This window comes from Strongylocentrotus purpuratus, unplaced genomic scaffold (assembly GCF_000002235.5).
Source record: "Strongylocentrotus purpuratus isolate Spur 01 unplaced genomic scaffold, Spur_5.0 spur5_scaffold_21, whole genome shotgun sequence".
Lineage (NCBI taxonomy): Eukaryota > Metazoa > Echinodermata > Echinoidea > Camarodonta > Strongylocentrotidae > Strongylocentrotus > Strongylocentrotus purpuratus.
In genome coordinates this window covers 30,080,135-30,106,533 of record NW_022145607.1, presented here as the reverse complement: position 1 = coordinate 30,106,533, position 26,399 = coordinate 30,080,135, and the positions used below count along the sequence as shown (strand labels likewise).

Below are 26,399 nucleotides of genomic sequence, written 5' to 3'. Positions count from 1 at the left end.
TCAAAGAAAAATTCATATTTCTAGAAAGTTCATTTTCTGCTCTTTCATATGATACCTCAATCAAGAAAAATGAGCCAGGAATAACAAAGTTCTGTTTGTTTAAAGTAGCCCTTACATTTTCACAATTTTAACAAACGAATTCGTTTTCACTGGGTGCCTGCCGTAGCAAAAAGCAGATTTGACAAAAGTCTTAACTCCGTTTCGTTGACAATCAGCCATGCATGAAGACTCTCGTCTACGGCTGATTGTCAACGAAACGGAGTTAAGTCTTTTGTTAATTTCGTTTATTGATACGGCAGGCAGCCAGTGAAAACGAATTCGTTTAATAAAATAATGGAAATGCAAGCACTACTTTAAACAAACAGAACTTTGTCATTCCTTGCTCATTTTTCCTGATTGAGGTGTCATATGAAAGGGCAGAAACTCAACTTTCTAGAAATGTGAATTTTTCTTCGAAATTCAGATACCGCCCGCCAAATGTATTTTTGGTTTCCTTCCTTTAAATTGCTTTTAATCACTTATGCGTGAAATATGCATCACGGGAGTAGCATCAACTGAAAGAGGAGACTCTAAGCTTTCCAAATATGTATCATTCATTAATTATAGTTGTGATTAAGTTATGATAGAACATCGATACTTCTCGGTTTCGTTTTTTCTGGGACGCACTGTATATATAGGCGTGAAGAAAATGAACTGGGAACGTGACACGTAGCTGTACTTTACAAGTTTATTACGAGCTTTCGGCTTGTGAGGCCTTCTTCAGGTTCTGAAGTACAAACACATACAAAAACAAATACATTGTATAAACAAATATACACGGCATACCAACTGAATATCACTCAATCATAATCAAGCATCATGAACATAGCAAAAATTAGTACGATAAATACTTTCGGAATAAACTTAGAAATAATTATGCAAATTCAAAGTGTTTTACCTTGCTTTACCTTACATAATTGCAATGCTATTATTTCTCAAATGATGATAAGTTTAGTGTATATAAATGTAATGGCATTTTACACCATTCAAAAAGGGATATGAAATCGATTCTGATAACTAAATTGTTTTTGTTTGTAAATACACAGGATAGGGGTTAATGAACAATCAAAGAGACCACACTTTTAAATTTAACCCCCCCCCCCCGGAATAATAGGATGGACGGCATTTTTCGCCCTTGAAACGCCAAACATACCGCGGTGTATGCAGCTGAAAATACAATGGCGTCTTATTTGGTTTACAAGCGACGGATTCCTTAAATTTGTTATCTTTGCATTTTCATCAGTGAGGCAATAGATTGAACATTTAGACTGACGGTAGTGAAGTAAAGAAATAACTGAAGAGAAGATGACAAAACAGGCACTAAAAATATGTGAGATGTCATGGAACATTGTCTGAATGTGCAAATCATGTTTAACATGTGACGTCACACATCTCAACTGCGTTCGGAAAGCTCTTCAGGTGCTATGCCGGGGCTGTATTGAAGCTTTTTGTAATTGATAATAATCATTACTTCGAATGTTTCCAAACATGGAATTGTGATAACCTTGTCTAATCAAAGTTTTACCTTTGCATTAATGACATTATAGTTAGTTTTTAAAATCAATGAACCTTCTCTTTAAATCAAAGTTCTTCAAGTTCTCTGTGTTAGAAGATACAGAATATGAAGCGTATGATACTGACGTCATCAGAAAATAAAACCCGCTGCGGTTTACCGCGTCAGATCTAGCCGAGGCTTTATGCATAATTCAATTCATTCGTATCACTTCTTATTCTTTACCAACTTTACTAAAACCATCATAAGTTTATAAATTATTACATCTATACAAAATCCGTGTTGGTTGAGATAACATGCTCGTTAAGAGCTTGAGCAAAGCACAGTATTGAAAGATCACGCTTCTCTGTCTCTGTGAGGTTCATTCGTAACCATGAGAAATTAATGGTGTACAAACATGACAGGTATTGTTTCCATTTCATTGTAAAATCGGCTTCATCAAATCAGATAAACTGCGGCCAATCGTTCACACATACATCATTCTTTGTATTTATCACTTTCACCGACTTCCCCTCTCAAATACAAAGTTTACCAATGGCATCGAATGCAAAGGATTTCTTGAATCGGTTATGTGCAATACTTGACCGCTTGATATTTCGCTGCATTGGACGGTGCGAAAGAGCCTCACAAGCGTGATCATTCAATCCAACTGTGCTTTACTCACGCTGGTCATTGCCCTACACAATACCATCCTAAGAAGATCTCTAAATGTTTGGTGATGCATGTTGGTGTGTATAAATTCATAAGTTTGCGGTAATACATTCTCCTCATGTCACATTTCTATTCATAGATACCACTCAAGAGAAAGTAAATGTTACAATATTCAATAGTTTACTTACCTATCCGAGGGAACGATTTTTGTTCTCAAACTCAAGCCGACCCCGTTCGATCATCTCGTTCCTTATCAGCTTTGTGTATTGGACGTCGCCGCGTTTCAAATCTGTACAATATTTCGATGCGTTAGGTTTAAGGACGAATTGTTCGACCCGTTTATCTTTAAGGTTTTTCTTATCAGAGTGTATACATTGATCAGACGCATTACGTAGCATGGTCCGCAGATGGGCGAGATCACGGGAGAATGTCGAGCCGTAAGCGCGAACTTTCTGCCAAAAAGTGCGATTGAAATAATCGTAGAGCATCACGTCGCCCGCGTTCCATACCTTGATTTTCTCCACTGCGCCTTCAGTTAGGGGATAACGGTGCGAGTCGCTACGAACTCCCATCTTAATGTAAAGAACGTCCTCAAAATCCCAACACATCATCTTTTTCAGAAGAATCATTGATTCATCGTAATATTCGTTCATCATCATGAGATCTATTTCGGTGGATAATTGTTGAATTTTGTCCTTGATGACTGTCAAATTCTCATCGTATTTATGATCGAGTCCCAAATCGTACAACTGTCCGTTTCTCCGTCGCCACCACATATTTGAATTCATGTGATAATATTTCTGCGGATTCGACATAAAGGTCATGAACGGATTTTTGGTTTTGATCTTGAGCTTATCTGCCATTTCGAAGTATCCGAATTCTGATTCGAGTTGGGTTATCGGGTTTCGAATTAGCGAAATATACTTAGCGTTCGGCACCGAAATATCCATCTCTTTTCTATTGAAGCGAATGTGGTTTACCAGGAAATCAAAGTCTTGGCGTGTTCTATTAGGAATTTTGAAAGCCATAGAATGATGAAATAGTTTAGTGTGGGAGATAATATGACTGTTTCTACCCATAGCGAAACTCAGGTTTCGGTGGTAACCGAACCTTTCCAGAAGAGCTGCAGTGGTTGTCGAACCGGTCTTGTGTGTCTTGCAGAATACAATCCGCTGTTTTGGACTGCATGTCCAGTTGACGTTTGGGTCAGGTGGACGATGAGGGTGCCATGAACTTGCATTCGGCATCATTCTAAAGGCGGAAAAATACAACAACACGTTAGCGTTGATACTACTACTAATGAATAATACTAATAATGAATATGATGTAGGTTACCCCGTGGTGGTTGGTGCATTAGGCATTATCACAAGCAATCTTCCCAAACATCTGAAGAAGATTTGGGTTACGACAAAGATAGAGCTCCTGCAGAAAGCAGCTCTGCTTGGTACCGCAAGACTCTTATGAAAAGTAATTGAGGCCTAAGGCTACGGGTTGTAGCTTGCCCTCAGTATGCTAATCAGATAAAAGCAGCATTGATCAAGCTGAGATAATGACGAAATAATAATAGTAATTACAATAATAATGATAATCCTCTTTCTGAAAATGATGATTTATTATTTAAGTTTTATTTAAAATAGACGGTAGGTAGGACTACATTCAGTAAAAAACTGCTTTCCAAGTACGCCCTCTAGGACGACATAACAAACATGTGCTACACAAAAACACAAGGAATACATGAAAAAAGAACATTCATAAAAACTAAATATTGACATAGTTGACATCATCTAGAGTACAAATATATATAACATCAGAAAAAAATAATTATACAGGTAAAGGGAAACAGAACGGAGACTCTACTATAATAAATGCTTTGCCAATTGGCATCCTCGCTTAAATGTTTCAATTGATTTGGTTGATTGAATTGAGAAAGGACGTTTGTTAAACAGGTTGCTTGCTTTATAACAGATTTTTTTTTTAAATTCGGGTATGGGATGTCAAGAAGAGAATTCAATGAATAGCGGGTACAGTACTTGAAGGTGCGATAATTGATAAGTGATTTTAAATAAGTTGGGGCCATGACATTTATAATTTTAAAAACTAACAAACCGTAGTGACGTAGTGATATTGTAATCTTTGTTCGACCGATTGCCAATTTAAAGTGGTGTGTCGAAATATTTATTTAAAATTAATCTCGCAAATCTATTTTGTAACTTTTGCAGCTTCGATAGATTTGTCTTTTAGCAGTTTCCCCAAGCAGTACAACAATAGTCGCTATGTGGTAACATTAATGCAAAATAGAGGTTTACAAAAGTTTTATAATAATAATAATAGTGGGTTCTTGTATAGCGCTCATGTCAGTCAGATTTGACCCTCCTGACGCTCCCGATTATAACCCTGGCTTTAGCACGGCTGCCATACGGCGCTTTAGCATTTCAAGGAATAAATTCCTACCAGGTACTCATTTACTTCACTTGGGTGGAGTGTGGAAAATGTAGATCAATGTCTTGCCAAAGGACATTAGTGCGGTGGCGGGACGCGAACCGCGGACCTTGTGATCGACAGTTCGGCGACGTATCCACTCGACCACAACACCTCTACCTTATCCCTTTTTGGGGTATTAGGCTTGTTATTTGAGGAATACATCCAATAGAACGGGATATCTTAGTACTTATTTATGTTATATGTTCAGACCACGTAAATTGTGAGGCAAGTATAACTCCTAGGTATTTTATTGTTTCGACACACTGTAAGTTATAACCATTTGATTTAATTGAGAGACGATTGTTCTCCAACTTTTTTTTTGATCCAAAGGACATCGCCATAGTTATTCTGAGGGTGTATATACATCTTATTTATATCAAACCATTTACATATTAAATCAAAGTCATTCTGTAAATGTTCTTGAACTTCAGAAAAATCGTTAGAATTATTTAAATTGACAGTATCGTCAGCAAGAAGTGACATCTTGGAGTTATTATGAATTTTAAATTATTAATATCATTAATATACAAACAAAAATTCAAGGGGCCCAGAATTGTCCCTTGTGGCACCCCGGATTTAACAGTTAAATACTCGCTACAATAAATATTTATAGTAAAACAATTTTGTCTACCAATTAAGTAAGATTTAAACCATTCATATACCTTGTTACTCATGCCTTCGAAAATTTGTTTATCAAGTATTATTTTATGTGGAATAACGTCAAACGCTTTACTAAGATCGTTAAATATTGTTCCAGTAATCTGACCTGAATTCATATTATTAAAAAATGGTAATCAGTAATTTCTGTGAGACATGTGGTTGAGGAATGAAGCGGTCTAAATCCAGACTGACGTTCTGATAATATATTATTTTGGTTAAGGTAAGAATACATTGTTTATGTACGGCTTTCTCTTGATTTGTTGACAAAGAGGGCAGTATTGAAATGGGCCTGAAATTACCCACACCAAAGGTACCTCTCTTGTGTATCGGAGTGTTTTTGCAACTTTGAAATCAAATGGAAATCGTGAAGATTTTAATGATTGATTAAATGAGATAGTGAGTTTTTTTGCAATGATATCTCCAGCTAATTTGAGTAACTTGGGATGTAGACCATCCATTCCTATAGCCTTTTTACAATCAATGTTGCGTAGTTCATTTCTAACAAATTCATATTTGATTCCTTGAAATTCAAAAGCAAAATCGGTTTGAAATAACGTTTGTAAAGAATTGAAGTTACCATCTACAATGCTAGGACATGTACCAGTGTGTCGATTTGAACTCACATTATTAAAAGTTTCATTCAATAAACTTGCTACCTTTACTTTGTCAGTAATTATTTGTTATCATCAATCAAGATTGTGTTGTTTATCTCCTTTTGATTTGAAGGCATGAATTTTTTCAAAACCTTCCAATTTTTGCTCAAATCATTTCTGCATTCTGAGAACTCGTTTTGGTAAGACTCTTTTCAAATATTTTTGTTTAGGTTATTTGTTTTGTTTTTATAATACTTGAAATTTTCCAAAGCAACAATCACACTTCGTCTTTTCATACCTTTTCTTAAAGTAATCACGGTCACGTGCCAAAGTTATATATTCATATGTAATCCAACGCGTGGGACATTAAAAAACACCTCATCCGTTTTAATGTATTTCAATAGTTTTTAATATATATTATCAACAAAGACATATAGCATACGGGATAGGTCATCCATATTAGAAATTTCAGGTCGTCAACCAATTGAATATCCAAATGAGGGATGTTCCAAAATGTGCATGTCCACGCGTTACCTTTTGAAGATAATGGCCCGAATTCACAAAGCAAGGTTTGAGCTCAGACCAAGGTTTAAGTTTAAACCTCCTTTTGTTTCGCCAAACCTCCTTTTGTTATTTATAAACCTGGTTTGTAAATAACAAAAGGAGGTTTAAACTTAAACCTTGGTCTGAGCTCAAACCTTGCTTTGTGAATTCGGGCCAATATGTTTGAATTACTTACAGATGCGACATTGAATTTGAGTGAAACTTTAATAAGTTCTGAGCTTAATACCTTGGGACAGCCCAATTCCATTAAAAAGAGGTTGGATCAGATTTATCTAATTAACACAATATATTATTTACCTGTGGTAACGCGTGGGGCACAATGTACATTTATGTACTATAGACATTTCCATATAAATGTAGGACTTGTTCCACTTTTTGAAAACCTTCACTGATGAGCAAAAATATAATCCTCAGCCTGCTATCTCTATCTAGATAAGTATCATGAATAAGTACATTAATGTAGAGTAAACATAATGAAACTACAACCCACCCACCCCCGGGCCCATCCCCCTCAAAAAAAAGAAAAAGAAAGAAAGGTGGTGCTAGCTCTTTTATTAGCCCACTGTCGAGAAGTTGTCTGTTAAACTGGGACCCCCTCCCCTTCCCCGAGTATAACGATATATAGCTTAATTAGCCGAAACTCGGCCCAAAGATTTACTAGAGCGACGTACTCGCACTGTTCACAAGTATTAAAACGCCGCACTCGAGTCCAGTGGGTGCGGGCGTGTACCCCGCTCTTACTTCGTAGTACAGCGATAGCTATATGGATGAGAGCGGTCAGACCACCATGCAGGCATGCATAGCGCATAATGCCAATATTGTAATGCTCAACCGGCCGTCTGTTTGTTTAAAGTAATGCTTGCGTTTCCATAATTTTATTAAACGAATCCGTTCCACATGCTGACTGCCCTAACAACTCCCCTAACAACAAAGAAGACGTAAGAATAGCAATCAATCATTTTTACTCACCAATCCGTTTCGTTAACGATCAGCCATTAAAATCTGTTGTCAACTCTATTTATTGATACGGCAGGCACCCAGTCAAAACGAATTCGTTTAATAAAATTATGGAAATGCAAGCATTACTTTTATAAATAAACAGAACTTTGTTATTCCTTGCTATGACGCTTCACCAGGGCTGACCACCTGTTAACAATAGACCATTTAATACCAACATAGGAGTTGCTATGTCAGACGTGCTGTAATCACTATGAACATGACGGACAAAGACAGAGGACAACATAAACAGTTCCTCATTCTACCCTCAACAATTGCTGTGGTAGACAAAAGAACATCCCTTCACTGCTATTATCATGTAAAAGTGTGTAGAACAGGTGAATATACATGTGACACCTGTTCTACACATTTTTACATAATAGCAGGAAAGGGATGTTCCTATGTCTACCTGAGGAACTGTATATTTCGTCCTCTTTCTTTGTCCGTCATGTTCATAGTGAATATCACCAGGAAAAGAAAGGTAATGTGGAGGTATTGCATGTGAGAAGACAATTCTTTTGTGAGCATGTGCTGAGCTGAGGTAAATTACATACCACCGACTCTTGTTAGATCACTAATGATTGACAGATGAAGTCACAATATGAATGAGATCTGGGGAACATTTTTTTTTAGGGTGGAGCCTCAAGCAGGGCTCCCACTTAGCCGAGTTGGAGCTTCGAGTTGTGGCGAGCTGGCGCGAGCTTGAACGCGCGTAAATTCGCGTGAACTCGCTTGAAATTGTCTAATTTGTATGGTATTTGCATGAAAACTGAAAGAACAGATTATTAAACAAGTCTCCTCATTTAACTACCTCGGCAGCATGATCACCGAGGATGCCAGATGTGAGACAGAGATCAAGAGAAGGATAGCTCTCGCTAAATCTGCATTTTTAAAGCTAGGGAAAATTCTGACAAATCGAACAATGAGTATTGAATTGTTACATCTACCCAGTACTTATGTATTGGTAGTGAAACGTGGACTTTAGCCTCTGATACTAAAAAGCGTTTGGAAAGTTGCGAAATGTGGTTTCTAAGAAGAATGATGAAAATCCCTGGACTGACAAAGTTAGTAATGAGGAAGTTCTTACACGAGCTGGAGTGCAAAGGAAAATGATACGTGAGATGTTGATTTGGCAGTAGAAGTTCATGGGTCACATTACACGTAAAGAAGGCCTAGAGAATCTTGCTTTGACAGGGAAAATTGTGGGAAGAAGGAGCAGGGGAAGAAGGAGGATACTTTGGATGGACAGTCTGCAGAAATTGTTGGAACAGAGAGGAATGAAAGAACTGGGAGTGGTACTAATACAGAAGGCTAGGAACCGAGGGTTGTGGAACAGCATGATCGCCAAAGTCAATCGATATGGCACTTAGAGAGAGAGAGTTATTAACATGTGAAGGGGCACTTCTTACAAAGGAAAAGGGCACTTGTCAAAATAAATGAGGCACATCTCAGATTTAAATAAGGCAAATTATCAGACGTGAAGGGGGCAATTATTAAAAGTGAAAAGGGGCAAATATTGCAAAGGAAAATGGCAACTTGTCGAAAGAAAAGGTGCACTTGTCAAAATAAAAGGGCACTTTAATATAAGAGGTAAAAATAATAATAATAATAATATTTAATTTTGTATATAGCGCTTATCATTATTAAAGGGGTAGGAGTACTTCTACAAATTAATAGGGGCACAATTCAAAGATAAAGGGGCACTTTTCCTATGTAGAAAGTGGCACATTTCGAGTACTTAAAAAAGTGGGGGCAATGTGCCCCCGGCACCCCTCCCTGCTCTCCTGTCCCCCGAAGAGGGCTGCCTCTGATCTTGGCGCTCTCCAAAATAAAGATGGATGCCAGAAGCATATTTGCTCGATATGTTGGAGAAAGAACAGGCCTTGATCGTCTGCACAATATTGTAGGCCAGCTGGCGTATCATGGTGCGCTCGTCATGCTCGATATGATCGCCTTGCACCCTGCTCATGCTCATACGAAACTCGTCGTAAGTCCCCGTACTCGATCTAAACTCGCGTTAATATCGTAGGCAACTCGGCATGACACGCAGCACGATCGTCGTGCTCGTACTCCACTCTTGGAAACTCGAATAGCACTCGCGTATACCTGAAGGTGGCGAGATGCTATGAGTTATGAAGAGTGCAGTGCAAGCTTGTTACGAGTAATGCGATTATATTGCGAGTGTAAGCAAGTTCACCTCGAGTTTCAACGAGTCAGTGAACATTTTGAACATGTTCAAAATTCTGAAACTGCTCGCGACTTCGAGGAGAGCCGTTAAATGTTGTAAAAGGTTACGCCGAGCCATACTAAGTTGTCGCGAGTTATCCCAATTTACAAGAAGAGCTATTCGCGAGTATTGCGAGTGCCTCTTTGAGGCAACTCATCACAACTCGTCATAACTCGCCAATACACCTCGGCTTAACAAGTTAAATAATTTGTTTGTTTAAAGGGATAGTCCACCCCAGGATTTTCTTTAGCTGACGATATAGACCTAATAATACCATGAAGAATGATACAAGTCTCATTAAAATCCATGATCACATAACGAAGATATATCGACTTTTTTATCGAAAATCAGCCGCCCCCCAAATGCAAATGCGTTACATGGGCATGAAACGATCGCCAAAAAATAACCGATAGTATCGAAATTGTGACGTATGTTGCGAGCTGCCTTCTTTATTTCGCAGACATTCACTTTCGCTTTCACTTTCATTCATGATTCGTCGTGTCAGTGCGATAACAGTGTACCGCGAGCGAAAGTGAATGTCTGCGAAATAAGAAGGCAGCTCGCAACATACGTCACAATTTCGATACTATCGGTTATTTTGTGGCGATCGTTTCATGCCCATGTAACGCATTTGCATTTGGGGGGCGGCTGATTTTCGATTAAAAAAGTCGATATATCTTCGTTATGTGATCATGGATTTTAATGAGACTTGTATCATTCTTCATGGTATTATTAGGTCTATATCGTCAGCTAAAAAAAATCCTGGGGTGGACTTTCCCTTTAATATCTCAAATTCGATAAAATATTTTTAGATGTTTGAATAACAAAATATGAGTTTTATGCATCCCTGCACATCAACAGAAATCAACTTAAATTTGGATGTCATCAGACTTTAAAGGGCCACTCTAACCCTACTAACATAGTCATTCAAAACATGAATACACCTCTACTTATTAAATATTCCAGCCTCTGATTTTTCAGAAAATCTCGAAATTGACCCCAAAATTACATTATCCATCCATTTAGGGTCTCGTGGCTTGATGACGCATCTGAGGATCTTACAATATCATTGCAATTCATTATTAGGAATGGCGAAATTGCCAGAAACGTACTGAGATTATAAAGTGCATATTATTTTTCGGATAAATGTCTTTTTTCTTCAATTAATATCATAGTTTGCCTTTATAAAGACATTTTAATGCCTAAATCACCCTCTTTTTCACCGGAGAGGCTCCTGCAGTGACGTCATATGCTATTGCGCAACACAGCTCCGAAACTGGGCTTTTTTCCTAAGCGTTCTGAGTAGTCATGTTTAAAAATCATTGTCGCGTTCGGAATCTCCGTCAAAAATTATTCTACACGTCTTTTTTTTCTTCATTTTTTAGCCCGTTTTTGGTAAGAGTGGCGTATTGAGCTGATCCTAAAATTATGGATAAACATGACAATTATTTCGGGAGAGTGCTTACCTGCCGTGGCTGTATAGCTTCGTACCGATAGTTACACTATTCAGATAGACACAGGTCGTCATGACAACGAAGCACACTGTGATGAAGTACAGTCTCGGTTTTGAAATACTATCCACCATCGTGGAAATTCTGGAGCATTCGTGTTTTTGGTAGATGCTGAAAAGGCGGATATGGAGATAACACAAATAATGTAATGTGTAATATTCAGAGATGTTAATATTGAAGGTAAGTGTTATTACTGACCAAAAATTGTACGTGGAACCCAGATGACTGGCTATTCTTAACTGCCTGTTTGACATTAAACGTGGTTTTGGTGACATTGCCAGAAACGTTGGCATGACAATGAATAATTGTTTTCAGAATATAACATATTTTAAAATGAAATACATAGAAGCACATTGTAAGCGTAAATATATATATAAATCAAGCTACATGTTAGATTGCAAATAACACAGGGGTTATCCAGGGTCATGGTCACGCTTGAGAATAGCTGTTGCCATGGTAACAACTTAATATTCTGAGAATGATTTATATTCTAATGATGCAACATATAGATGAAGTATAAATGTCATAGTGTATCAACTTTTAGAAAAGGACAGACTATTTCTACATCTAAAATTCAGCAACGATCATTGCTAATATTGCTTTCCCTAAATATTACCGTGGATGGGACATAAAGCTAGATAAAACTACGATTGACAAAAATGAAATTGTCTTGAAAACAGTCAGAAAACATTAGAAACTGAATGAATCAGACATAGTGCGATCATGTAAAAAATGTAATCTTATTTCACGTTAATCCTCCATTACCAAATAACCAAGCAAAATTCGAGCCAGATGAAAATAAAGGTGTACGTAACGACAGTAATTTATGACATACTATCTAAACGACCGGAAGTTTCAACAGGATCACCTCACACTTCCGTATACTGATGCTAATGTCAAGAAACTTTTTTTTGTCATTTTTAATGTGTAATGTTATTTCAAATGTATTTTTAACAATCTTTTTAACGTGTAAATATTTAAAAATGCGATTGATATAGGCCTATATGTATTTATCACTCTATCATGTCAACATGTAAACATGAACAATCGAGCTACTGCTGCTTTTCATGTAAAATGACAATTAAGATGCATGTATTTTGAAATTGCATAATAAGCCAATATTGAATTGAATTAATGGTAATGGTTTTATTAAAAATTCGTTTGTAGCCAGATGGCTGAATTGCAGAACTTTGTACATTGTAAAAACATAAATATTTATACAAACATAAAACGTATTAAGACATATCACGCAGTGAATGAATCAGTGTACACATATACAGTATATACAAATTAATAAAATTCATAAAATTCGCTTAACAGCTAACAGTCGCTTAATTCTATTCCACAATCATCACAGGGCTGGAGGGAAATATAGAAGAGAGGTACGGAGGATAATAGTGCAGACAGCATAGGATATCCAGGAAAAGTGTGAGATAGAGAAAGACAGAGGGAGAGAAAGGGAGAAAGGAAGAGAGAAAGAGAGACAAAGCGAGATATATATATATATATATATATAAGATAATGCTGAGGATGAGAGTGTATATCAGACATATCGAAAATAAGGTAAAAAGTACAATTTCGACAGAGAGAATACTGGTTGTAAAAATTAATAAATTACATTTTACATTTCCAATGGTGAGTTATGGATAACATATATTGTAAATTGATAGGTCGGTATGCAATCAGATGAAAGACATGAAATATTGTAATTTTGAGATTTTTCTTGTAATAAATATGTGGTAAGTATGTTTCAATCATTTCAAAAGGTAACAATGGTAATCTTGATTTACTTTATTATATCATCATTTTCATTTATCAATTATCAAGGTTGTACAATTGTCTTGGTAACAAAAAGTTATATACTATTTGACATAAAATAAAATAATTCTACAGCACCTCTACCTCATCACTAATAATAATAATAATAATAATACATTACATTTATAATGCGCTCAATACAATGTTTCTAAGCGCAAGAGAAAGAAGAAAGGATAAGGAAGGAAAAGTGAGAAATACTAAAGGAACATTTAAAAACATTGAATTACAAGTAAACGGCAAAGAAGAATATGACATTACACAAAATAAGGACCGCATCGAAATTGATTGAAATATATAAATAAACCAGATATGGACTCAGAATTATAATAAACCATATGAAATATTAAAGTACAACTTAAATGCAAACTATTATATACATTCAATATAAGAATTATGCATCTTAAAATACTTATCATACAACATTTTGCAATAGAAATTACAATATCATTAAACTGCAATATCATTAAACTGCAAAATAAGGACTGCATCAAAATTGATTGAGATTATAAATAAACCAGATATGGAATCAGAATTATCATAAACCATGTGAAATATTAAAATACAACTTAAATACAAATTCTTACATTCAATATGATAATTATACATCTTAAATCTTAAATACAAGATTATGCAATAGAAATTACAATATCATTAAACTGCAAGGTATTATTAATTACGCTTAAAATAAATAACTTGGGGAGAGGTAGGGTAATCACAGTTATGGAAAGAGGTGGGTTTTCAGGAGAGACTTAAATGATTCTAATGTAAGGGCTTCTGCTCGTATATAAATGGGGAGATTATTCCATAACTTGGGGGAAATAACTGTAAATGAGCGGTCTCCGTAGCGTGTCTTGGTGCGAGGTCCAGGTAGCAGTTGAAGGTGGGCAGTACCATTGGAGCGTAAACGTCGAGATGCAGAAGAAGCTAATGAGGTTCGGAGTGAGATGAGGTTCTGTGGGTATGATGGGGCTTGGACGTGGATAGCTTTGTAGACAAGGAGGAGGATTTTGAAGACAATGCGTTCCTGTATCGGTAGCCAGTGAAGAGACTGGATGATTGGGGTAATGTGTTCAGATTTCTTGGTACGTGTGACTAGTCTAGCGGAAGTATTCTGGATGCGTTGAAGGGGTGCAATGTGGGATTGAGGTAGACCGGCTAGAAGGCTATTACAATAATCGAGGTGAGATGAAACGAATGCATGGATAAGTTTTTCCGTAGCAGGATTGTCGAGATACTTTCGGATTCTGCCAATCCTGGCTATTCCCCAAGAAGCTGCCCTGCACTTGTTGCGTATATGTTGAGCAAGGGAGAGGTGCTTGTCGAAAGTTACACCAAGATCTCGTATACACTCTGACTTCTGCACACAAACTCCAGAAATATCCAGAGGGTAGAAATCATCAGACTGCTGCCTGAACCTAGAAGATATATGCAGCATTTCAGTCTTCGCTTCATTAAGTTTCAAGTTGTTGGTTGAGGACCATGTCTTGACATCATGTAAACAATCTGTAATTCTACTAATGGCATCTCTTCTGTCACCGACAGCAGCTGTCATAACGAGGTAAAGCTGGGTATCATCTGCGTACATGGCGTGCTGGATACCATGGTGCGAACTGATCACATGGCAAAGAGGACCAGTATAGGCGGTAAATACCGGGGGGCCCACTACCGACCCCTGAGGCACTCCCCAACGGAGAGGAAAGGATTGTGACAGTGACCCCTTTACAGTTACTGTCTGGAAATGACCACTAAGATAAGACTTTATCCACTCCAGAACGGATCCCTTTATGCCGTAGCAAGCCGATTGAAGAGAGTCGCGTGGTCCAGGCAATCAAATGCAGATGAAAAGTCTAAAAGGACTAGACAGGCTCCATGGGGATAAGCTTACATGTTATGCAAATGTGTACAAAGTGCATGATCACTACTGTGAATTTAGCAAGTCAATTAGGTAGGGAACTGGACTGTTACGAAATTTTATCTGTTCTCTGGCAGTTGATTTGCGTAGGCTTCTAATATTCTTACAAGGAGGTATATGAGGTAAGATACCTTCTCGTTTGATATCAGTTTCTCTGCAAAGCTCAGGCACAGTTCCTTCCTTCTGTTAGCCAAAGAAGACGGATTCATTAGATTCAGTGCTGTCTCATATGACTGGTAATTAGGTCCCAATATTATTTTCAGAGTTCTTTTCTGCACCCTTTCTAATCGAACCAATTGTTCTTTAGTTAGGCCTCCACTCCACACCGGCGAGGCATACTCTACGGGGGGGGGGGGGGATTAGGCTTGTGTGTAGGTCTATATACCTGATCTTATGCGAATTGTTACAGTTCACCCTGAAAAGGCCGGGTTATTGTGGTACTCAATTCAATTCAATTCAAATGATTTTATTTCCAAAACTCAATCGAAAAGAGCTCTCAGTCAAGGGGGGGGGGGGGGGGGGCTGCCTACTTGGAAGATCGGCAAACCGCCAAAGATGCCTAGCCAGAAACATTCCAATGAGGAATGTGTTTGTTTTTTTCATGTCCGCGTAATGTTTAGTGATATTTGGTAATGTAAACGGTAGCAGGTGAAAATCGTATGTTTGGCACGTGACCTTCGGCACTTCCGTTTTTTAACCATTATTTAATGGCAGGGCCAGGGTCAAAGGTCGGGACCGCACATGCGCATTACCAACCAAAACACGCCAAAACATCACTGATCTTTTCAGTCGGTGATGTTTCAGCACAAGTGTAAACGGCAGCGCAAAACATCGCGATCTTTTGAGGCATATTACGTGCATTTATACATGTCCATACAATTTTCATATCTATCTATAAAAAAAAATGGCTTTTGAATGATTACTAATTAACTGTTCACATATCAGCAAAGCGGTAATTCTGCTTTGTATACAGTATGGACGTGTGACCATAGTTCTCGCGGGACCTAATTTCGCTATCTCAATAAAAAAATTGGTAAGATTTCGAAAATCTGATATCATCAGTGGAAAGAGGATTATAAAATTACCCAGAGACGTAATTTTCTTTGGAATTGGGTATGAAATTGTGAAATTATTGACAAAATATCGGCAAGTTTTGCATTCATTTGCGTCCGTTCCGAAAAATTATCAACTTACCGATAAGGGTCTGGAAATCTTCATTTTGAGAGCAGATATCCTCAAAATTGTAAAGCAAAAGTGGTACCAACTGATTGCATAATATCCTGCCTTGCAAGTTATGATATTACCTTATTGTTGATGGATCGCATTTCTTAAATCAGATAAATCAGCTGTAGACCCCCGTGCGCGAAGTAAGGTCTCGTTGTTTGATGACTTTTTTAGTTGCAGCGCGCACGCTGATCCGAAATCGAATTTTAGATCGCGATATCTCCGGAATCCTTTGACGATAAATTTTCTAGTTGAACCAATTTGTAGTGAAAAACGTTGCCGCCCATTTGGTAATAATTAAAATGAATGAATGTGTGTAGAATATTAGAATTCATAGATCGAATATCACATTTTATAATATTGTCAAAATCTCCGCGAACTTTGGTCACCCTTCATATATCATTTACGGAGAAATGTACATTTTGGCAGCGCGGTAATTTGTTGACACTACGCAGAATCTACGGTACCCTTTGGTCGGAATTATATAAATTTGGTACAAGAACGACAGGAGCAATGTGGATTGTGACCCCTGCCCCTTAAAGGGACTTAGTAACATTGTTCAGATGATAGAAAATGGTGCTAAGGTAGTGACTTCAATGCTAGATGTATAATCTGAAAGTTTGATTGAAAACGGACAATGATTAATGATAAATATTGTGAAAAACTGATGTGATCGATTCCTTAATTCTCCCAACTATATTATTACAATTTGATAACATTTTAGGTGAATCTAAATCATCACAAAGCAATGAATTGACCATATGTACCATTTAAGACATTTAAGTGTTGACAGATTTTTAAAAGCCTGTCTTATGTCTTTTTTCATTGAAAAAGGTTGGGAAAATTCAAAGGTGGTTCAGTGGGAAAATTAACTGTCAATCACTGTTATAGGGTGTTGCACTGTGACGCCTTCAAAGAAAACCATAAATATCTTAATCCTGAGAAAATGTTCAAACCATAAAGTTTATGGTTTGAGAATTTTCTCAGAATTCTTTGCATGTACAGTAGAAGGAATATAATAAGTAACATTTCATACAAAAATTACACATCTGTTTTTATCAACCTTCAACAATGTTACCGAGTCCTTTAAGAGTTTAAAAGCAAAAGAGAAAAAAAAGCCTGCCCACAGCAGGGGTCCGGATTGACATGCCCTGGCATATACCGATTTGTGAACAAGAAAGGACTTAAAATTCTTATGTAAACGCGTTCTTCTTTTCTTTTTCTTCGTTGTGTAACGCCGCCCCCACAGGCCGCTCTATGCACTAGGAGAGCACAATAAATATTCTGTTTTATTTACTGATGTAAAGTGCTTTGAGCATGTTTATGTAAAGGCTCTATATAAATATCAATATGTATGTATATATCATGTTTTTGTCCACATATAACTCAGGATTTATAAATGAATAACAAATCGAATATCCATTCCACACTTGGTGTTTGTATATACAAGCATTAACCTTCTTTTAGTAGGTCCATGGTACAGGGCGGTGACTGAATCTCTTGAGTGGTACAGTGTGATACGTACATTCATTATTTTGCTTAGTTCCTTGGATACTATTTGTTTATGTGACCTTCGGAACTCCTCGTAATTCATGTTCAAGTCTCACGTACCTACTGGGAGTGTCATTCCCAGACACACATTGCCTATCTCATTCAGTATTTATAAGAACATTACCTGCACGCATTGAAAACGTAGGCTACTGAAGGGACATTTTCTTTATGTAATTAAATTTAATGCAGAATCTTTGTTAAGTGCTTGGTTACAATTTATTTCATTCACCTGTTATGAATATTTGTATTTTAAAAGTCAGAAATTGAATTGCATAAATTACGTGTTGTTAGGTAGGACAAGCCATATTGTTTGTGCTACCTAGCACCAATTTATGTCATTTGATTACATTACGAGAATGGTCTAGTGTCTGTCAATCTTGAATGGAAATAGTTTACCAGTCATAAATTATTCACTATGACAACATTTGTACTTGCTTGACTTGTAATAATGGAAATCCATATGTAAATTGTCGATGTCTCATAGAGATAGGTGGGTGGGTGGGGATGGGGGGTTGACATCACTGACGTCAACTCACAAGTTTGATTAACATTTCGGGAGTTTTCAATCTCGACTTTTCTTGCAAATCTTAGTGATTGGGGTGGGAGACTCGTTACTAAACTCATCCAGGATGTGCTCTTTTTATTTCTTGCAAAAACTGATGATAATCAAGCATTGTAAACGTAAGCAATTTTGGGGTCTTAATGTCTCCAACATTTCTTTCACACTTACCCTATAAAATACATGCATATGCTGCATTCATCCATCATTTTCTTCACAATTATAATCACGTTGTTATGGATAAAATAATCCCAGATTATTCATAATGTGGGAAAGGACTTTTTTCCAACCTACATGTATTTGTGTTATATTAAACATTTTGTTTTCTTTTCAAAAGGGAAAATATTGTGCATCGTAACCTATCTAGAAGAAGAAAAAAAATCCCCTACACCCGTTCCCATACTCATTATTGGCATGTATGCAAGGTCTTTTTCCTTTTCTTCAACGTTTTATTAAGGTCATTGTCTGATTGTAAAGTGCACAATTGGATTTTCTGAGTAAAAAACAATATTTGATTTGATTTGATTTGATTTATTTTCCACTCAAATATCCACAAATTAAATGACATATATAACCATACAATAATACAATATATAATCGAACAAATGAATTATACAAGTAACGAAATACTGACAAGTATGTTCGTAATCAAATAAGTTTACAGTCTCAGAGTACATTTAAGTTTGAGAATAAAACAAAATATTGTATATTGCTTGATTTAACTGAGAGGGGAAAAAAGGGAATCTCAGAAAAGCTCGGCTTGTTGAGCGAGATTCCCAGTATGAATAAAATAATGGACCATCAACAACGTGCATCAAAATATGCACATGTCCGCTGCCAGAGAGACCAGAGACGCGCGAACCCACACGCCCGCGCCAGATCATCGGGTCTCCCCCCGCCAAGGCCCATTCAGCGTACATCAGTCTGCCGCTGCCAGGTCGAGCAAGCTCAAGGTTTATCCGACCTAGCAACGAACAGCAGAAAATATTGCGCACCGAATAGGCCCGACAAAAGAACTACAAAGATCCGGCATAGGCAGCCGAACCCGCGCGTCCGGAGACTTTCCGGAAACAAACACGGGAAAAACCAGACAACACGCCGAAGATGGTCCAATAGTATTTTGTACAAGCGTATAATGAACGATAGAAAAATTAAATAGATGACAAGAAAAGAAAAGAAAAATCATGTGATGAAACACAAAAAAGGATGAGAAGGTAAGAGTAGGGCCACATAATAGGTAGTCTATTTGTATTTCCGTAGAGAGGAAAGAAAGAAATTCACTGGGCGGAGTCGGAAGGCAAGAGTAAGAAGACCAGATAAAATAAGAAAGCAAATCCGTGCTTAGTGATAAATTGTGAACTTTTGTGAACTTTTGCTTGTTTTTACCAGAATTTGATGTTTTTCTATTAGAGGTGAGATGTCTTGTGAAGTATAGGAGTTTTTTAGTCTACTTGATCATGACCTGGATGTAATTTGGTGGCATGTAAGCAAATCTTGTGTCATTTATTTGTTGGATCTGATACCTGCTTCTGTGAGTGATTTTTCAACCTAGCCCCATCTATACGTTTTGGAGTAGACTTGATCTTCGTTCAAGCCAAAGCTGACTTGGACCCTTGGTCATCGACCCTTGGTCATCATTGAATTGAGTGGTTACTTTACTAAGTCTATGGTGCCTTTGTGAAATAACTCCATTCATCTTGGATTAGATTTTGGTACCTTTTGATCATTCACCTTGGACTGCTACTTGGAACCGCCTTCAAGCACAATGCCTGAAACACGCTCTGACAGTATACTAAAGAGCCAAGTTAAGGAGGTATTGATGGATGATGAGGTTTTATCAACAATCAAAAGAACGATTTGTCAAGCTCTAGATGTCAAATTCCAAAATCTAATTGTCAGGCTTGACAAACAGGATGGTGTCATCTTGGATCTCCAAAGCAAAATGGAAATCATTGAACATGATTTAAAGCACCTACAGAAGCAGCGGCAGACATGTGAGGATAAAAATGTGAAGTTACAACATCAGTTAAATGCGCAAGAACAATATTCTCGAAGAAATTGCGTACGCCTGTTTGGGGTGCCAGAGCAAGAAAAGGAAAACACAGACGAGTTGGTCTGCGATATTGCTAGGAATCATCTTGGAGTAAATATCAGAGAGGATGACATTGACAGGATTCATAGAGTGCGTCGACGGGTAGAACCGACAGGAGGATCGGCACGTAAACCGCGTGCTATCATCGTTAAACTCACTTCCTACAGACTTCGGAAACTGTTGCTGCAAAACAAGAAAAAACTCAAAGTAAACAAAACTGGGTACAGCATCTTCGAAGACCTAACAGCTGCAAACAGATCTATTCTGTGGGAGGCCCAAAAAGCTAGCTGGAAACCTGAAAGCAAGATAGAGTCGGCATGGTCAATGGATGGACGCATACTTGTATCCATCAAAACTGGGGACAATGAAACAATGAAGAAGCGGATTTTTTTCCGTGAAAGACATTGAAAACATATGAAAACTGATGAAATGATGAAGAACATTTTATTCTGCCTGCATGAAGTTAAATTACAAGTCTTTCTTGAAGTTACCTATTTGATATCTTGAAAAAAAGACATGTCATCAATATTTTCCAAAATTTTATGTAAGTCTAATTTTTTTCTATTTTGAATTACATCCTAGGTTAATGACCTATTCCTCTCACTTTGAGTTAATTGTATTTCTTTTTTCATTATATTTTTGTGTTAACTTGCGTTATCTGCTATTTTGTAATTTGTATCTCTTATCTTGGTGTGCGTGAATGTGTGCATGAAGTGTGATTGTGTGCTATTGAAACTGTATGGATATATCTCAGCATGTATTTCCTTTCAATCAAGTAAATGATATAGAGTTTAAATGTATGTTTTCTGAAGTGCAATATGATATTACTAATAATGATATGAACTTTGATATGTTTTCGACATGGCTTGATACAGATGAAAATGGGTCGCTTAATGATATTGATCCAGATGATAATTTTTTCACATCTAATAATCCCATTAAGTACTGGCTACCTGTTGATTTTAATGTGAACCAAGATTTAATTAATAACTATAAACCAAAATTTAGCATTCTCCACTTTAATTCTAGAAGTTTGAATAAAAATTTTAACGCTGTTGATCAGTTTATTAGTCAACTTAACTTACAATTTTCTATATATGGTTTTAGTGAAACCTGGATTCACGATAACACAATGTTATTATTTAATAGGGATGGTTACACATTTTATCATAATGACAGACGAGGTAGGAGAGGTGGAGGGGTTGCACTCCTGGTTAATGAATTATTTGATGCTAAAGTTCGAGATGATATTTATTTACCTGAAACTCTCTGTGAATATCTTTTTATTGAAATCATATTGGATAATTGTAAAAACATAATTGTTGGTATAATTTACAGAGACCTTAATAAACCCATTTGTGATTTCAATGAGAATATGAATGCTTGTCTTGAAAAAATATCTTTAGAAAAAAAATCAGTTTATATAATGGGAGATTATAACATTGATCTACTTAAATATAATTCGCTTCAATGCATTGATGATTTTGTAAATATTATGTATAACAACTCATTTCGCCCATTAATTGACAAACCTACAAGAATTTGTAAGAAGTCTGTCACTTTAATCGATAATATCTTGACAAATGTAGTCACTAAAGACATTCACTCTGGTATTTTCTATAGTGATATAACGGACCATCTACCTATTTTCCAAATAACCAACCTCTCTATTAGTCCTTGTCATAGACCATCGTCATTTTTCCACATAAGGAAAACAGATCCTCTAAGTTTAAGTTCATTTCAGAGAGATTTATCTGTTTTAGAATGGAATGAAGTATTTTTTCTTGTGATGTAGATGAGGCCTATAATTCATTTTTAAACATATTTAAAACTGTGTATGATCATAACTTTGTTGTTCGTAAAGTGAAGAAAAGAAAACTGCCACGAAAACCTTGGATAACCCCTTCACTGTTAAAAAAGATTAATAAAAAGTATAGATTATATAAAACATTTTGTAAGAAAAGAAACGACAGCAATGAATGTAAATATAAAAAAATTAGAAATAAATTAAACTCAATCCTGCAGTCTGTAAGAAAAAAATATTTTTGTGATTTATTACAGAAGAATAGGAATAATATGTCTAAAACTTGGGAAGTTATTAATGATTTATTAGGAAAGAGAAGAAAATGCCAATTTCCTAATTATTTTCTTAAAGATAAGGACAAGTTAACTGATCGTCAATTGATTGTGAATGAATTTAATTCTTATTTTTCTAGTATTGCTACAAAACTAAAATCTCAACATATTCAGAAACCGAAATGCAATTTTAGTTCATTTTTACGAGATCCTTGTAGCAAATCAATATTTTTTCATCCTACCAATGTAACAGAAGTTTTGAATATTGTCAAATTGCTCAATTCAACCAAGAGCACAGATTTTGAAGGAATAAGTCAGTTCATTATAAAACATGTTATACATTTCATTGTCAAACCTATTGTTTTTATATGTAATCTTTCCTTCTTGTCAGGAAGAGTTCCCAAGAATTTTAAAGTAGGAAAAATCATACCCATATTTAAAAAAGGTGATCCCCACATATTCTCTAACTATCGACCAATAACATTACTTCCCTGTTTTTCTAAGATACTGGAGAAATTAATTTATAATAGGCTCTTTAATCATATTAATAAAAATAATCTTCTGACTGTTTCTCAATATGGTTTTAGAAAAAACTCATCATGTGGACATGCTCTAATTGACCTTCATGATTACATACTCAATAAATTAAATAATAAATTGCATACATTAGGCTTGTTTCTTGATTTGTCGAAAGCTTTCGATGTTATTAACCATGATATTCTCCTCACTAAATTAAAACATTTTGGTATACGCGGTATTGCTTGGGAATGGTTCAGGGACTATTTAAGTGATCGTATTCAATTCACATCATACAACAGCTTTATTTCTGACAGAGAGAGGATCCAGTATGGAGTCCCACAGGGCTCCATGCTGGGTCCTCTCCTATTTTTAATTTACATAAATGACCTTAGTTCTGCTTCATCTTTTTTTCATTTTGTCTTATTTGCTGACGACACAAACCTGATTGCATCTCATAATGATTTTGATAAATTAATGTCAGAAGTAAATAAAGAATTAGAAAAGGTTGTTGAATGGTTTAATGCTAATGAATTGATTATAAATTATGACAAAACAAGTGTACTTTATTTCCATAATAAAACTAATCCTTGCAATATTAATGATGTACAAATATTTATAAACAATATAAATTTAAACGTGTCCTCTTCTGTTAAATTTCGTGGTATCCTTTTGGATGATACTTTATCTTTTCAGGATCATCGATTGTATATAACTAACAAAATATCTAAAAACATTGGTGTTCTTTGTAAATTACGTGTATTTCTGCCTGAAAAAGTATTGTTTATGTTGTATAATTGTTTAATTTTGCCTTACTTACATTACTGTAATATCACCTGGGCCGGTGTGGGAACAACTAAACTAGAACCTCTCCATAAACTTCAAAAGAAAGCTTTAAGAATTTGTACAAACTCCCATTATCAAGCTCATTCACGTCCCCTGTTTTTTCGCTTAAGAACACTCAATATTTATGATATACATAAAATTCAAAGTGCTATTATGATGTATAATGTTTATAATAATTATGTACCTAAAAGAGTTTGTCAAATGTTTATCCTTAATAAATCTGTTCATTCGTATAATACTCGTTCCTGTATCAAATATCATTATCCAAAGGTCTCTACCCAGTTAATGCTTTACTCTTTTAGACATAATGGTCCCCGGATTTGGAATGATTTAACTGATAAGCTAACATTATGCACAACTATATCATCCTTTAAAGTTCTATTGAAGAGACAGTTGGTCTCTTCTTATTTCCCTTAACTCTTTCTTTTTCTTGCAATGTACCATGCATGTGTGTGCGTGTGTGTGTGTGTGTGTGTGTATCTATAATGTGTAGTATATTATTTATATATTGTTATTATTGTCGTAACGTATACAACCATGTAATCTCGTTATTTATTATTTATGTCAGGGGACTATTTTACTTACAAGTTTTTCAAACTTCCTTTTTAGTCTCCAATTTCTTAATTCCAATATTATAAGATTATGATTGTTTCATGTTACTTTTGTATATATATTATGTTATGGTTTTATGATTGAAATAAATGAACTGAACTGAACTGAAATTCGCGTACTAAAGTTTGTTTGTGCATAATTTCTTTATTGTGCGCAGGTTGACGACTTAGGGTTGCATAGCTGGAGCTGAGTGTGACCTCAACAGTTCTCAGCATCTCCATCATTTCCTGAGTATCCTTCAATTTGGTCTTAAAGTTATAACATGGTGTGCATCATAGCAAGTCTAGATAAGGTAGATATGCCCCCTTTTTCCTGGCGTTCTGGACAGTATGCCAATATCTGTTCAGCAAAGTATGTTCGTATCAGCCCCCATCCAATATGTTATAGTGATGCTATAGAACATAGGATTGAATAGAGGAGGTTTGTTCACTTCTTATTCTAGTTCAAGTTTCAAGTTTCAAGTTAATTTTGTCCACATCTCATTTGAAAAACAGCGAGTACATATTACAACACTGCAAATTACACAGGAAAGGAAAAAATACATTTGGTAAATTTAGATAATGTACATGGTTGAATAAAATGGGACACTAACTTACATGAAAAACGTTTCAGCAAACGCACAGACAACGCACACACACGCACACATACACACACGCACGCACGCACACGCACACACACATACACACACACGCACGCGCGCACACACACACCCACACACACATTCAAGAGTGAGATGATGACACCAAGTGGATTTACCAGTTTCTTTTGACATGGCATTAGCCCTAAACTCCTCGGAGAGGACTTACTACCACCGATAAACCTGATAATAAGTTTGTTTTGATACAAGGAGAAAAATGAGAAGAACAGATAAGTGAAAGTTTGAGAAAAATTAGAAAAAAAATAAAAAAGTTACAGATTTTTTAATTCATTAAAAACAAAATATATCATTTCTGGGTGTTCGCTACAAATTATTTAAAAAAACACCTCTGGAATATTGTGTATTATGATTAAATCTTTCGATTAAACAAAGTGCGCTTATTTTGTGTGGTAGTGGCAACCAACTTAACAACTTTGTCCCTCCGCTAATATCCAAACTTTGTCATTGTTCAAGTATGTGAACAATTGATTTGTCCCGATTTACGTTTCTTGAGAATATGACATGTTAAAGACCGTCAATACTACTGGGCCGGAAGGGATTAGACCACACAGCGAGGTCACTGACAGGTGGCTATCTCATTAACTCAGCTCTCAACTAACATAATAAAAAGAGGATCATTTGGGACCAACAGGCACCGATTAGGGAATGTTTCTATATAGAGGGGGCAAGTAGGACATTGTCAAAGTGGGCTTCATACTGTAAAATGTTCTCAAACCCAAATCATCAAAAGCTTTAATGGATTGCGAGAGTAACGTAAATTAGAGGAGAGAATTAACGAATCAAGATGGCGCCGATTTGTCGATGCAGCAATTCAAATTCTCTATTTTTCCCCCGTACATCAATCATTCTTGTCCCTGATAATCAAGTATTACTTCTTCCAGTATGATTATAACAGTTTCTGGAGAATACTAAAGTACAAAGATTAAAACCAAATAATATCGGAGGAAATTTGTTACCTTTCAAGTCGTCATCAAAGTGGAGAGACCTTTTAAGCTTGCACCGAAATAAAAATCATGTGATGGTCCTACCTTATGCATTTTAATGACAAAGGTCTGTTCCCTATTCGTACGCCCTACTGACGTGTGCGCCCGCTCACACACTAGCTATATGTACAACATCATCACACGCGTATACCAGGTAGGTGAATCATAACGGCAGAGGCGGCGGAGCGACTTTCAAAGTGGGGGGGGGGGGGGGGAGGGGAGGGGGGGGGGGCACCAACAAAAAAGGGCACCTTCAAAGGGAAATCCTCAAAGCGAAAATATACAATTTTTAGACATTGGTAAATACCCTATATTGT

At 36.3% G+C, this 26,399-nt stretch overlaps 1 protein-coding gene across 1 annotated transcript; it reads right to left on the bottom strand.

Annotated features, from left to right (window-relative positions):
- Positions 1 to 1,473: 1,473 nt before the first annotated feature.
- Positions 1,474 to 26,120, bottom strand: LOC115927998 (galactosylceramide sulfotransferase-like). The gene is made up of 3 exons (XM_030994468.1): positions 26,056 to 26,120; positions 11,191 to 11,346; positions 1,474 to 3,454 (listed from the first exon to the last, which is right to left on the bottom strand). The coding sequence occupies exons 2-3, from the start codon at positions 11,307 to 11,309 to the stop codon at positions 2,392 to 2,394; spliced, it is 1,182 nt and encodes a 393-aa protein (XP_030850328.1). The 5' UTR covers positions 11,310 to 11,346; positions 26,056 to 26,120; the 3' UTR covers positions 1,474 to 2,391.
- Between the last annotated feature and the right edge of the window lie 279 nt (positions 26,121 to 26,399).

Coding starts and splice junctions, on each gene's coding strand:
- LOC115927998 (XM_030994468.1), bottom strand. CDS start 11,309: ATGGTGGATAGTATTTCAAAACCGAGACTGTACTTCATCACAGTGTGC. Junction 3,455..11,190: donor AAGCTATACAGCCACGGCAG/GTAAGCACTCTC, acceptor TTCCGCCTTTAG/AATGATGCCGAATGCAAGTT.